The following is a 15877-nucleotide window of genomic DNA, read 5'->3' on the forward strand; positions in this document are numbered from 1 at the left end:
TTTAGTTGTCATGTTCAAAGCACATAGCTCAGGTCAAATAGTAAATGAAAAGACTTCATAGAACATTTTAGTGTTCTTAAAAGACTCAGACATTAGCCTGGAAATTCAAATGAATGGAAATATACAGTTAATAGAACTCAAATAACTATAACTCTACTTCAGTGCCACCCACACTATCCTCAGAACAGGTGTCCAAGACCAGAATACGAAGTTGTAAGACCAGGAGACAAATCCTCAAACAATGCACATCTCAATTGAAACAGTGACCCTAGAAATTGTAAAGTGATTTTATCAAACTATTTCAAGTTCATAGAGATTGTATGCTACTATAGCATTTAAAGTAAAATGTACACTAACTACAGGAAACTATTTGTGTCTTATTTTGAACCATTGAGTATATGGAAAAAAAATCTCTGTTCATCAAAAATGACCAATTCAAGACAAGTGTTTGAGACAAATCCCCCTAATTATACAGAATTATGTTGTACTGAAACTGATATCTGAGGCTATAAACTTCTTAATGGCTGAACTAAAATTTATGTTGACACACCTGTGCACAGGGTGGAAGACTAATCAAATCACACTTATGTAGCAGAAATATACATTCAAAACCAAAGTCGTATATTCGAGAGTTTCTTGATTCTACAAGCAGCAACATAAAGTGGATATAAGATGTTCCCAGCTCCACGCTATGAACAATCAGAAGTCCTTCATCAAAATGTTTCCATCTTACACACAAGGCAGACAGGAATCCTGGATGGCAGATTGGCAGGAGCTGGACAGGCATTAAGGTTGCATAGGCATCAAGAACTGTGCGTTTCCAATCCTTTGTAAAATTTTCTTTCAACGAGTAATCTTATTTTGACTTCCAGGCAAATCTTACAAGCTTTTGAGAAAACTGCAAAGTTTTCTTAGGGTTTTTTCCCCACAACTAATAAACATTTACAACTGTACCTCCAGTTTAACAAAGTTGGCTTTGTTTTGTTCTTTATTTTTGGTCTGGAAGTTCAATTTTAAAATTGATTGCAAAGACACTATCAGTATAGATGCATTTATAGACAAACAGGATAGTGCTACTTAACGGACTTAACAGCCATCCTATACTAATAAGGGAGAAAGCGCTCCCATTTTGATTGCCATACAGAAAAAAAAAATCAGATTGTAAGAGTGACACTATCAGTGCATGCTCAGAAACTGTACAATCCTAAGTAATTTTTAACTATACTTTGTGAAAGTTTTTATTTTCCTACTGAGGAATAAAGTAATAAAAGTAAGTGCCCTTGGAGGAGTCAAGGAGACGTGACTTTAAACCTGAAGGCGAAGAGTTTCAAAAGTTAGGCTCCAAAATAACAGGCTTGATTTTCAAAAGTGCTGAACACCTATTGCTCCAACTGAAGTAATCAGTGGGAACTTCTGCATGATCAGCACTTTTGAAAATCAGGTCACTTATTTAGGAGCCTAAATCACAATTTAGAAACCTAACTTTAGGCTCTTTTTGAAATCATGAACTAAAACATTAGTTTAAATGTCTAGTTACATTTTTATTAAAAGCAAATTTATTTGTTACTGAAACAGTTTTTCTATAGGCTAATACATGTATCTAACAAGTGTTATTCATAACAGTCTGCAACCATAAAGAGGCCTCATTTTGCAGTCCTGACCAGAAAAAACTCCCATTGACAGCACCTCCTTTGTCAGCCTTTGATTAAGATGTCAGAGTTGTTTCTGAGGCTGTGGATGGCATTGTGTTCTGCATGGCTGAGGTTATGGAGCAACTGATGCTGTATAACAGAATAACAGAACGCCACTAGTCATCACCTTCAGCCCCCAACTAAAACCTCTACAACTATCCCGAAGGAAAACCCATCACTCTCACAGATCTTGGGAGACAAGCCAGTCCTTGCTTACGGACAGCCCCCCAATCTGAAGCAAATACACACCAGCAATCACACACCACACAACAGAACCACTAACCCAGGAACCTTTCTTTGCAACAAAGCCTATTGCCAACTCTGTCCACATATCTATTCAGGGGATACCATTATAGGGCCTAATCATATCAGCCACACTATCGTTCACCTGCGCATCTACCAATGTGATATATGCCATCATGTGCCAGCAATGCCCCTCTGCCATGTACATTGGTCAAACTGGACAGTCTTTACGTAAAAGAATAAATGGACACAAATCAGATGTCAGGAATTATAACATTCAAAAACCGGTTGGAGAACATTTCAATCTCTCTGGTCACTCGATTACAGACCTAAGAGTGACTATTCTTCAACAAAAAAACTTAAAAACCAGACTCCAACGAGAGACTGCTGAATTGGAATTAATTTGCAAACTGGATACAATTAATTTAGGCTTGAATAGAGACTGGGAGTGGATGGGTCATTACACAAAGTAAAACTATTTCCCCATGTTTATTTCCCCCCCTCCACCCCCCACTGTTCCTCAGACATTCTTGTCAACTGCTGGAAATGGCCCACCTTGATTATCACTACGAAAGGTTTTCTTCCTCCCCCCACCCTTCTTGCTGGTAATAGCTCATCTTAAGTGATCACTCTCCTTACAGTGTGTATGATAAAACCCATTGTTTCATGTTCTCTGTGTGTGTATATAAATCTCCCCACTGTATTTTCCACTGAATGCATCCGACGAAGTGAGCTGTAGCTCACGAAAGCTTATGCTCAAATAAATTTGTTAGTCTCTAAGGTGCCACAAGTACTCCTTTTCTTTTTGCGAATACAGGATTCTGAAGACTATCCACCTTCAAGATTACCATCCTTTTCTATAGTTTCAGAGTTATCTGCTAATTATAGTGTTTCAGTCACATCATGTATGTCACATAGCCACAGTATATCACCTGTAGCAAAAAGAAAAAAAAATCTCCACCATCCAGAAACAAGCACAGGTAAGTTTGTGATAAGAAGCAGATTACAAAAAGAGGTAATTGATGAAAAAATGCCTGGCTTGTTTATGCAGCAGACTTTCCTTTCCGTATGATTGAGAACCCACACTTCATTAACATGGTTCAGTCATTAAGACCAGGATATAGTCCACTCAACAGCGCAGGTATTGCAGGCAAATTCTGGATAAAGTGTATGAAAGAATTGAGCAGTGTCCAAAAGGTCTAGAGGGTAAAATTATTAACCTGAGTCTTGATGGGTGGAGCAGTGTCCACAATGATCCTGTTGTATATGTTTGTGTGACAACAGAAGAAGAGAATGTTTTTCTTACAGAAACAATTGATACATCAGGAAATGCACACATAGCAGAATACTTACAAGTAGCAGCAGTAAAGGCTATAAAAAAAAACTGGAAAAAAAATTCAGATGTCTCGTACGCAGCTTGGTCACAGACAATGCTGCAAATGTATCCAAGATGAGAAGAAATTATTTAGAAAAGAGAAGAGAGTCCCAAGCTAATAACATAGGGTTGCAGTGCTCATTTGATGTACCTTCTAGCCCAAGACTTGTTCCAGAAATAAAGACTAATGTCATTGAAATTGAAAAATACTTCCATAACTACCACTTTGAAACAGCTGCTCTGAAAAAAGTAGGAGAAACCAAGCTAACTCTCCCACAAGACATGCGATGGAATTCAATAGTGAACTGTTTTGAGCACTATATCAAGAACTTGTCTAATCTGATGGCAGTTTGTGAACAAAATCGTGAAAAAATAGATGGCACTGTCACAGCCAAAGTTCTCAACATTGGTCTTAAGAGAAATGCAGAACACATGCTGAGTACCCTGAAGCCTATTTCTGTAGCCTTGAACAAAATGCAGGGAAATAGCTGTTCTACTACTGACGCTGTTGAAATTTGAATGGAACTGAGATCTTAAAAAGAGAAATATGCAATGACAGAGTTAAATTACAAGCATTAAAAAAACGAATGGGACAAGCACTATCTCCAGCTCATTTTCTTGCCAATATTCTCAATACTCGGTACCAGGGTCAAACCTTAACTACTGAAGAAGAGGAGTTGGCTATGACATGGACATCCAGCAGTCATCCCTCCATAATGTCAACTATAATAAACTTCCGAGCTAAGGGTGAACCATTAAAGAAAAACAAGTTTGCTGATGATGATTTGAAGAAAGTCACACCACTGAACTGGTGGAAATCACTTAAGCACTTGGATTCAGAGACTGTTGATGTGATAATCTCACTAGCTTCTTCTGCCGGTGTAGAAAGAATATTTTCTTCTTTTGGACTAATTCATTCCAAATTGAGAAATCGTTTGGGACCTGAAAAAGCAGGAAAGCTTGTTTTTCTTCTCCAGATTATGAACAAACAGGAAAATGAAGATGAAGACGACTGAGTTAACTGCAGAAGCCAATATTTCATGTTGACCTGGCTGACATAGTAGATTTAATTTTTGTGGGTTTTTTCCCCAATATTTCATTTAACTATTTTCGTTAAAAACAATTTTAACAAAAACAAACCTGATTTTAAAAAACTTGAATGTTTAACTAAATTCAAAAATTCATATGCTTGTTTTGTTAAAATACTGTGTTTGTTGTTGAAGAAAAAAAATCCAGAATACATAACATGGTTGTTTTAGTTAAATAAAACAATTTAAATGTCTGTCTGGTGATGTTCTCCTCCTAATACAGCATGGCAAGAAAATCCTCCAAATACTAATGATTAACGTATTGAATTGGAGATATTTAGAAGTCACTGGGAGGTGAACTATCTGCTTCAATTACCTTTGGTAAATGAAATAACCAAACAATCATTCATTTTCTGATATAGCTGTAAAACTAATCTGAAAAGTTTTCAAAATAAATCACTTTAAAAATGTATAGCATGTACCTTCTAAAAATGAAACCTACATCTATCTGTGAATTGTGAAGAATATGTATTAAGGTTATAACGACCAACAAGAATGCACTTTTATGCAGAAATCCATGATTAAGTCGAGTCTTCCTGACTAGTGATTTAAATCATGATTTAAATCCAATTGATTTAAATCAAATCCACCCTGCTGGTTTTTTGTATGTAGTTATAGACTATGTGAAAAAGTAAGCCACATACTTAAAATCACCAATAAAATACCTATGTTGTGAAACAAACAACTTTTGATAACAGAAGGGCTTTCAACTGATTAATATTCAGGAGCTGTGTTGAAGTATTATGTTATGTCTAGAAAGAAGCATATATACCAAGTACCATTAATATCTTTCTAGGAAAAAACATCACAAAAGCATACCTTTAACAACTGAATTTGAATACTTATTGCTGCAAATCATGTAGTCTTTCCCACTTCACTTCAAAGCATGAGTTTTGTGTGAATAGATTATATATTTATAATTTATGAAGGAAGAGTTTTTTATTTTTTTAAGGGCAAATTGCATATGAGATTAGTTACATAATCAAATTATCATCAAATGTGGCACATCGAGCATGAAGTTATAAAAAATGATTTCTGCCTAAAACAAGTGTGTCAGTAAGTTTACACTGAACCTGTAAAAAGTGATTGCTGATAATAATGGAATCAATTTTTATATTTTCATTGGTCCATCTCTTCTTTTTAAACCGTTACAGAAGTAATGTTCAGAAAGAAAAAAATATTGCTTTATTATTAATCAGTGGGTAGTTTTTTCATATTTTTAAACACACAATAGACATCTATGTAGGAGATATTGGTGCATACCATTTTATTTTACAGACTCTTTGTCAGCGTTGCTTTTTGTGTAGACCTTGTTGACCAGACTATTTGAAGGGAGAAAAAAGTCCTCTCTTTGCTCTTTCTTGTACAGATATGCACAAGCCAAGAATGTGATTAAAACACAGAATGGTAAGAATGAACACTGAGTTTCCTTTTCATCAGAAATATATTTTGTCAAATAACTAAGCTTTTAAAGCATTATAAACTAGATTTTCCCTCTATTCCACTTAAATTATCAGATTTCTGATGAATTTAGCATCATAATCACACATACACAAATCATGCACTAATGCTTACAAGCCTCAAAATGAACATGTCTTTTGTTAAATTGAGACCACAATGGCAACATGCTGGATAGAGTTTACAAAAAATTTCTAAGTAAATAACAGTAGAATTTATTTTGGTAGCAAACCCAAGAAAGCAAAATGTTTGTGATTTTGTACAGTAACTAGCTGGAATAGAAAACTGTATTTCCTTTAAAGTTGATGCTCATTTACTTTGTCAAGACTACATGGAATCAATGGGTATACATTAAGCTGGCTATTTTTTCCTTAAATCATGAAAGTGAACCATTCCAATTGGTTATTTAGTCTCACACTCTAGTTGCTGATTACCTGAAACATTTTCAGCCATTCCTGAAGTCCTGTAGGTGGCTGGACAGATGAAATCCGGCGCCGCTGTTGTCCTTGGCCATTGGCTGCTCTCAGGTCCCCAAAAGTAGTAGGTGTTGCAGAACATGGCACAAGCCCAGTAGTGCTATGATACAAATAAGTGAAAGTCACAGAAATTATTGCATTATGAAAAATAAAATATCTATATACTTAAAATGCTTTAGTACAGCAGTTACCAATCAGAATTCATATAAAATAATGTTTTGATTTTTATGTGAGATTACCCAGGCAACGACAGTTTGAACAGTCTACTTTGTCATTCAAGCAGTCAGTTTCCTCACTTTCATCAATACAGCTGTTTCTATATTCTAGTGTTCATCTTCCTGCCAGGAAAAAAATGGGTAGCATCCACTAAAGGCCAAATGAATACCGTTCCATCAACTGGCCAGCAGGGAGTGCTTATGTAAGAGATGCAGTAAGACTATATATCCTTTCACTCTAGGAAGGCCAAGTGCGTCATGTTTCCTGTGGCCCTGGTCTCTGGTGATGTGGAAAGCAGGAGTTCACAGGTCTCAACTGTAAAGGTAAAACATGTTGCTGCCTCATTGCCAAACAACAAAATAATCCATTATCTAAGTCCTTGATATATTTCGTTAGCAAGAGGCTATTACTATTTTATAATGATAACAGAATAGTTTAACTTCAACATATTTTACTGAATTTTAAAAGTTTGCATATTGATGGATTAATACCAACCTCACAATTTCAGGGGGGTGGGAGTGGGAGGCAGAAATTTTGCCCTATCTACACACAGTTTTCTCACTCACATATTTAAAAGATCAGACACAGGAATATATGTTTCTGCCTGTGATGTGTCTTTTTTTTTTTCCTCCTCCCTTTTCTGAACTCAATCCCATGTGACTGGTCTAAACTCCTAGAGAAGGCTACCACAGTAATGTTGTCCAGCCATCAATTTTCTCTCACCTTACATCATGTAAAACACTTCATTTACAAGCTATCTGATTGATATAGTCCCTACTTAAGTTTGGATCTCCTATTTAAAACATAGTTATCTGTACAAACTATTGCAGAACATGAAGAAGTCAAATACACTGGAGATACCTAAACATTTTGCTTTAATATACTTAATATTTTGCAGTAATCTAATCCTTTATCTGATTTGCTCTTCAGGATTTCACTGGACAGAGCATTGCTGTAAACTGATGCAATATAGATTTATTTGTAACTACTGTTATTTTAACTCTGATTTTGTTTTTTTTCTCCCAGTATATACCAATAATTTGCATAAACTGATGAAGATTAAAGACTGATAAGAACAGGTTTATTTCTTTACTTGTTATTTCAATGTAAACAAAAGCTAATACAGAGCACTTTGTTTCACAGAACACAGTTGTCTTTTAAGGACACTCAGCTAATGCAAATAACCCAATGGGTTTTTTTAATGGGTGCAGACAAACCCCAGACCTGTGAGTCAATCTCATCAGACCTGTGAGTCTTTCCTTCTAACAACAAGGAGAACACACAGAAACACTGAGATGCAAGAATTAGATCATTGTACCTAAACAATATTAAATATAATATGATCAAATGACTCAAAGTCATACGACTATCCTATATCATTTATGAAAATGGTTTTTTCCTGTCTATAAACTCAACCTTCTGAATTCCAATGGAAAGAAGACTTAGAAAAGTCATGCTTTTAAGTTAATCCATGATACTTTTAAAATCAATGACTTTTCTATCTAATTCTTTTCACCCCTGTGCAGAGGACCAGAAAAAAGCCAATCCAACACTTCAGTTCCAAAATAAGCCTCTGTGAATTAAGCTTATGTGGAATTTAACTGGTGCATAGGTCTTGTACTGGTCCTGTGCACAGGAGCGGAATTCTAATCTTGGTGTGGGTGAACAAGCAAAGGCTATCTGTATTTCTGAGAGACACTATTTTCACATCTTCTCAACTATCATCAGTAGGACTGAATATGGTCAATTTCTCTAGAAGGTAAGTATCTACAGAGGCTAGCTTTTGAATGTTGGTGATAAAATGGGCTAGAAAATTAGAAACTTGTTCTAAATAACATGAAATATAAATGCTTTCTTTAGGCTAGATGCATTAAAATACATATTTGAAGTAAATAAAATGTTTGGAGGCTCTTTATTTTAATGTAGGGGGTGTTATACCTTTATTTAAATGTCTTTCACTGCTACATTGGACTTTTTGGTCAAAACTGCAGTCATCCACAACAGAAATTAAAGGAAACTCTTTTTCATTTGAAATCACATTAAACATGATCTTTATTCATACTTTATTCTTTTTGTGTTTAGAACTTTCTGAATGTTTGTTTTCATTCTATTAAAACACAACAACATGTTCTAGCTGGACAAGTAACAACAATTCCTCTGAAAACAAGTACATATATTTTGACAAACAGTTTACTTTCCTGAATTGTCCTTTTTTGTGGACACCAAGGACTGTGTTATATGAGGAACTGTTACAGAAAAAGGCAGGTTTTTGGCAGAATGAGTTCAGAAAACTGAGAACAATTGAAAATAATATACCAACTAGAGAGATCTGGAAGTCAGAATGGTTATATTTGCTCACTAACAAGAGAAGGTCTGTTGTTCTTTAATGTTGCCATTTACAAAATCAAAGACCAAACACAGAACATATTTTCCCACATTTTCTGAACTTTTCATTTGTGCAATAAGCCTCTTAAACAGAGAGACATATAAAATGTAATTTACATTTTCGAGATACATCAACAGTGTTGTGTTCAAGAACTGACTTCCTAAGCCAATTTTAACTGGAAAGTAGCAGGAAAAGTTTTACAATGATGCAAATTCCAAAATGATGGAATGCAGTAGGACATCAGAGAACAATTATATCTAGTTGTTATGGCAACTATTGAGCATACTGTAATGTATGCATATAGACCATTTAAGATCTTATCTTTAGCAAATAAAATATACTTGCTAATTCAGAAATTGCCCTATTCTACTCCCTTACTCACGTTGATTATTATCTTACTCAGCAAGGAGTCTCATTGAAATAAATGGAACTATTTGTGCACTAACATACTAATCAACATGAGTAAGGGAGAAGAACGGGGACTCAATAATACCATAACGTAGGTAGCAAGTATTTTTTTGTAATTTGCTTAGGATCATATGTTCAGTTCTGCCTACATAAATTTCCACTCAAGTATTTCAGTTGCCTTAGTAAATTGATACATTTGATCATATTTTGTAAAAGCCTTTCTTTTTAGAAGTTCTTACTATTAAGTCCCTTTTAAAATTGTATTGATTTCACACTTTATTTTGAGGGATGCTTCTGACCTGTAGAAAGCTCTTCAGAGATTGGCAATATATTAGAAATTGAAAGCAAACCTCAAAAGAAGAAATACAACTTTGGCTACTCTATTAAAATTCAATTTCAGTTACCATAATTTTAACCAACTGAACTACATGCTAATAGTGATAATACCACCAGTTCTCTTCTATAGAGTTAACATTTAAGATGAGCTATGATTCAGATTGAGCAGCTGGAAAGACAGGATGTACACATAAGAATCATGACCAGGTCATCTGTTATTACATTTAATTACCTCGTGTATTCTGAGACTTTGCAGGGTTTCTTTCCCAGAGAGAAAGAACGGACCTCGGAGCCATGGTCCAACTTTCTCTTCATCTGCAAGGTGGGGAGGGGAAAAAAAACACCCCAAAGATTTAGTTGTATGACCAGCATAAATCATGTCTGTAATATCTAAAATGAACACATTTTTCCTTTTACTTTAATTCTGAATTTTCATAAGAAACCTCCATTAATAAAATAATTTAAAATAATGTTCTAGTTTACAACTAGAAGTAACAAATGTGAAATAGTGTTAATGAATAAGTATCTATTTTATGACTAAAGTGATAACATTGCTACTTTGGGGACTAAAGATACTTAAAACTATCTTAGTTTTTATTTATTTTCTAAAGGTTTATTTAAAAAACTGATCTTTGTGAAATCTCTGGAAAGAATTCCACCCCTATTATTTCAGTTTCATAGCTATTATAACTGTAAAGTCTGAAAATGAGAAGTGGGTTACATGTTGGATAGTCTCTGTGTATTGTAGACCAAATGTATATTTTAGGCATTAAGACAAAAACATTTCAAATACTTGAAAATGACTCATCTTAACATTTTTAATTTAATATTTCAAACATTTATGAAATGACATCGACTTAAACAAAATGACTTAAAGAGGACATTGACATTTTTACAAAAAGGGTAGAATGAAAAAGAATAAATCTAGTCTAGAATGTCACCCACAATTAGATATGATCAAAAAACAAATAATGAGCAGGGCAGCTGTTAAAAGGAGAAGGAAGTCTGCAAAAATTACCAAAGAGATGGAAACCGGTGAAAGGCATGTTCATCCAGCCAGACAAATAAGGATTACTTGCTGCATATGCTGGTAATCTTCAACCACAGATTTTTGGGCTCAACTAAGAAATTATTTTATGCCAAATAAAGATTTGTTTTTATTGTAAGGAAAACATTTTAGCCATTAGTAGAGCAACAGCAGCTATTGGCTGCAGAATGTATAAACTACCTGTGTGTCAATTTGGACCTTAAATATTTGTGAGGGTTTTTAGCTTCTCTAATTTAATCTGTTAAAATGAATGGTTTTAAGTTGATATCTTGGATATGTAATGCTAAGTGGTTCTCTGTTTTTTAAAATGTTGCAGATATTATAATTTCATCTTTATGATTGTATTCAACCATTTATTGTACCAGTCTTCCTTCCTAAAATGAGTTGGTTTCTTTACAGCTATAAACAATGTTTGCATTAGAAACATTTTCCTTTAAAATACTGAGACATTTACATGTCACTTAATAAACATTCAATAAAGCTTTTGTATTTTGTTCCATTAGTAATTAAGAGAAAGGACTACTAAGGTTATACATACTCATTAAAAAAGAAAAATAGCTTGCCTTATAGCTAAACCTTGTTTTCTTTCCCATGCCTCACATGGGACACAATAACCATGTCAACGTTAAACAGAACAACACACACAAAAACCCCACATAACAAATCCCAAATGCAAGAACCAACCCTATCCACTCACTCCCACTGCCGACCAAATTGTTCTAAGGAACACTGAGAATAATGGAGACCATCTTTTAGCATTGTACAGGAGCAAGACAGCAAAACCACTGAAGGCATAAATCTCATTTGTTTAGTATAACACCATACTAGAGAAATCTTATAGTAGGAATCTTAAGGAAGTATTTTAATGTTGCAGGAAGTTTTTAATCTCAGTTAAAAATTAAACTGATTTTTCTGAGAGAATATCTTCACACCAATGCTTATATGCATCTTCTAGTTCCCTCTCAAAAGAAGAGATTTACTTTTTCAAAAGCAAAAATTGTTAGGTATAAGAAATATAATGCCAGCAACAGTATACGCAGATATATTCATTTATTCTTCGACAAGAGCATAGAAAATATTCAAATCAACATGCAGTCCTATATTTACCTAATAATGACATGTCCAATTTCCTGTTTTCTCTATTATTTTAAGAAACTTTTTCATCTGTCCTTATCAGCTTAGTGACATATATGCACTTTCAGCACTTCACAGGGTGCCAAGTAATTTCATTGACACAATTGCATTTACCATATTAAGATAAAACTTTGTTTCCAGAAGATTTCTCTAGTGATAAAATTTAGATTTCAAGATGATTTTTGTGCAACTGAAAACTTGTATCAGAAATACTCGAGAAAACATCCTTGTGAAATAATTCTCTCTGAATATAAGTACTAGAGTCCTTAGTGTTGATTTACTGAAATAACTGATCTTGCAGTCAAAATATCAAACTGTATTCTGCATCATTACCAGAAATACAGAGTGGTATCAAAGTCTTCCATAGCACACTGCATTACATGTAAATATCAACATCATTACTTGCATCTTTTTCTACATTCACAGCAAAATTAAAATAAAATAAGCCTGAGAGATAGGTAAGGTACAGAAAGAAGATTTACTAAAGAACAGTTATGCATAAAGTGCTTTCAGTTTAATGTATAGATGAGCTGCATTTTGAAAGTCAAGCAGTTTATTTGAAGGTAAATTCTCAGATCAACATATCACTTCTTACTCAGATTCCTAAAATAAAAGCTTTTTGCATCTCATTTAGCCATTTCATTATTTGCCTTCATTCATCGTGTAGAACAGAATGCCAGGCATCCAACCACCAAAAAGAGAAGATACTGCAGCCATCTCCGATGATACGGATTTTTTTCTTCCTTAACACAGACACACACTCTCTCTCAAACAAGAAAAAACAGATTACTTACTTTGTAAAAAATCATTTTTAAAGTGCCGTAGAAACCCATGTTTTCTGTATTTTTTCCCTTCAGTGATTCTGTGCCCCCGAGCATCCGACTGCTTGGTAGTCTCTGACAATATAAACCTTTTTCAGGTAGGTATGTCACAGACTCTAATGTGGACATGCTCGGGCACGTCAGAAAAGGAAGATTAGGCAGCAGAACCAGTAACAAAACTCCACTGTAAAGGCAAATGAAGCTCAGTATCAAACCGCTTCTCAGGACACATACATACATGCAGCTTGCTGGAGTAGAACTTGAGGGAATAATGGGAGATAGGGGGAAGATTATTGGAGGAGACTATGCCCTGTCAAAGCCTTGACTTAACAGATTCCTCCCTTAGCAGCAGAGGATCAGATTACATCTTCCCTCGTTTACGGAATGGTGCAGTCCAACCTTCAGCAATGCAGGCTGCACATCAATTATATGGTGCTCAGCTCCGGGGAGCCTGTAAGCACAGAGTACAGGAAGGGCTTGAACAGGAAATTAAATAGCCCCCACACCAACATTCCCCTCCTCAAACTTGTCTTCACCTTTTCTTTGAAAAATAAAACTGATTTTTTAAAGTAGCCTTGGAGCCTGGTAGAATGTTATCAAAACAATTTTTTTATATTTGAAAGTGCAGCATGCTTCAGATTTTTCCAGTTGAAGCAAGCAAGCTCATTGCCACTCATTACAATTATAGTGTAGCCCTCGGCCAGTTAACTGGACTTTTACATTAGTGCTTTCAGTGGACACAAATTAGTACTTAAAAAGTGCAGTTAATTTTAAAATAATTTGAAATATATTATTTGCCAAAAAGATGTTTGAAATATTCTGTTGGCTACACAATATGGTTTGGCAAATTTAACACTTGCAACTTTTAAAATAGAAAATTATGTAATATGGATTAAAATATTTATTACTATAGTGACTAATCTGTAAAATTCAAGAGAATGTCAAGGTTTTCCTTGGAAGGCAGTCCTCCCAGTGCATAATATTCTGTGCATCCTCTTCCCAGAAAATCTCCCTATTTTTAAAATTAGTTGAGAGTTATACAAAACCGCCCAAACATTAAAAAGCTTCTAATGTCTGCTTTTGGTGTCCACACACAAATCATTCGATGGTTTCTCTCTCACACTTAGAAAAATCTTAAGGAAAGCCTTGAATATTTCACACACAATTTTCCAAACAACGTTTTTTGTTTTACAGTTACTTGATACAACTATCCTATCAAAACAGCTGTTCAATAAAGTTTGGGAAGAAGAGACCCCACCTGACCAGTGGAAACATGGAATAATTATCAGATAAAGGGTGATCTTACTGAACAACAACTGGAGAGGAGTTATACTACTCTCTGTTGTAGGGAAAGGCTTCTGTAGTATGACACTGCACAGGATGAAAGAGACAGAGGATGCAAACCTTTGAGAAGAACAGGGTGGATTTAGGCCCAAGACATCCCATGTAGATTAGATATTTACACTAAAGATCCATCATAGAAAAATGTATAGAATGGCAAGCTCCCCTCTTCATCAATTATTTTTATTTTCAAATGGCATTTGACAGCTTGCACTGACATATATTATGGAATATTTTAAAATCCTATGGAATCCCAGTTAAAACTGTCAATATTAACAAGGCCATGTACAGAGATGCCAAGTGTTCTGTGAGGGTGAACAACCGGACAACAGAGTGGTTCAGTGTGGATGCTGGCATGGAACACGGCTGCATTTTATCTCCGTTGTTGTTTCGCATTGCAGTAGATAATGAAGAAGTGTATTAGCAACACAATCTTTGCTGATGCTAACTTTGCTGATGATATTGTGCTACCCAGAGATACCCCTGAAAAGATAGACAGATAAACAACTTGGCAAAAATAGCAAGCCATATGAGGCTGAAAATTAATTATGCTAGAACAAACATTACTGAAACCCAGACATCAAGCAGTAACATCACATTAGAAGGCAAAAATATCAAGAAAGTTGAACAGTTCATCTTCCTGGGCAGCACCATATTAACCAAAGGAGATCTCAAGAAGAAGTGAGATGATAACGATAGGATAGGCAACTCAACATAGTATTGCAATCAAAGATATAAAGCACTAAAACAAAACTGAGAATTTTCAGTTTAAACAATCTCAGGGCTAATATATGGCTGCAAGAGTTGGAGATCTACTAAAACAGACAGAAAACTACACACCTTCCAAAATAAGTGCCTACGAAAGATTCTGAACATTGATTGCAAAGACTTCAGCACCAACGAAGAGATCTGAAATACCACCAACCAGCTCTTTCCATCAGAATCAGAAAGAAGCTCTGAATGTATTTGAGGCATGTACTCTGAATGCCAACATACAGATTGTCACACAAAACTATCAAGTGAAAACCAACTGTTGTGAGGAAATGAGGGTATCCAAGAGAAATGTTAAGAACTGTTAGCAGGGAGGGCAGAATAGTAAATCTCAAGCAGGAAATGACAGAGAAGAATGGAAGAGACTGGTGTCCATCCTGTCCACCAACATTGGCGCAGGAAAGATGTACAAAATATGTTTTTTTTCCAGTTTGTGAGAAATGTAGGTTTCTATAACCATAAAGGAAAACTGTATAATCAAAAGTTCATTAGATGCCTGTTAGCTAAAGTGCATTACAGACATTTTGGGGTAAAGTGCAAAATCCAGGGGCAATGTCTAGATGAAACTCTTACTTCTCCTCAAGCAGGGCCGGCTCTACCTTTTTTGCCGCCCCAAGCAGTGAAGGAAAATGCCACCGAAGAGGGAAGTGGAGGAGCTGAAAAATCTGATCTGATAAATTGGGAGTCTCTCTATCCCCCCCCACATCTCCCCACACCTGGCCAAAAGAGATGAGGTAGCTTCCTCTTCCTCCCATGAGAATGATTCTGGAATTCCTGAACAATCGTGTTGTTGCTCCTTCTGCTATACAGAGGGTAAGGAAGTTTAGAGATGTCAGTCAAGGAGCAAAGTATCCCTTAAGCTCTGCATGCCTGCTCCATGTAACAGAAGTTCTGCCTCAGAAAAGACATGCAGTGCCAGAACAGCACCCTGTTACTGTCCATCTTCTATATAGGTATTTATATAGCCCTTAAACTGTAGTATCTAGGTGTCTCCCAAGTATTCACTGATTTATGGTCAACACCCATTAAGTGGAAAAGCATTATACTCATTTTACAGATGGGAACTGAGGCAGAGATTAAAATGA

At 35.3% G+C, this 15877-nt stretch overlaps 1 protein-coding gene across 12 annotated transcripts in view; it reads right to left on the bottom strand.

The window, feature by feature from the left end:
- The window catches only part of FBXW7 (F-box and WD repeat domain containing 7), a 275764-nt gene that overhangs the window by 32845 nt on the left and 227042 nt on the right, over positions 1-15877 (bottom strand). For 11 of the 12 annotated variants that reach the window (XM_038399095.2, XM_038399089.2, XM_038399091.2 and 8 more), the window contains 2 exons: positions 9910-9992; positions 6290-6431 (listed from right to left, as the gene is read on the bottom strand). In XM_038399095.2, coding sequence (XP_038255023.1) covers positions 6290-6431; positions 9910-9992 — 225 coding nt within the window. Of the gene's footprint in view, positions 1-6289; positions 6432-9909; positions 9993-12653; positions 13137-15877 lie in introns of those variants that run through there. The other variant, XM_038399092.2, reaches the window with a different exon arrangement.

This window comes from Dermochelys coriacea, chromosome 4 (genome assembly GCF_009764565.3).
Source record: "Dermochelys coriacea isolate rDerCor1 chromosome 4, rDerCor1.pri.v4, whole genome shotgun sequence".
In the NCBI taxonomy this organism is placed as follows: Eukaryota; Metazoa; Chordata; order Testudines; family Dermochelyidae; genus Dermochelys; species Dermochelys coriacea.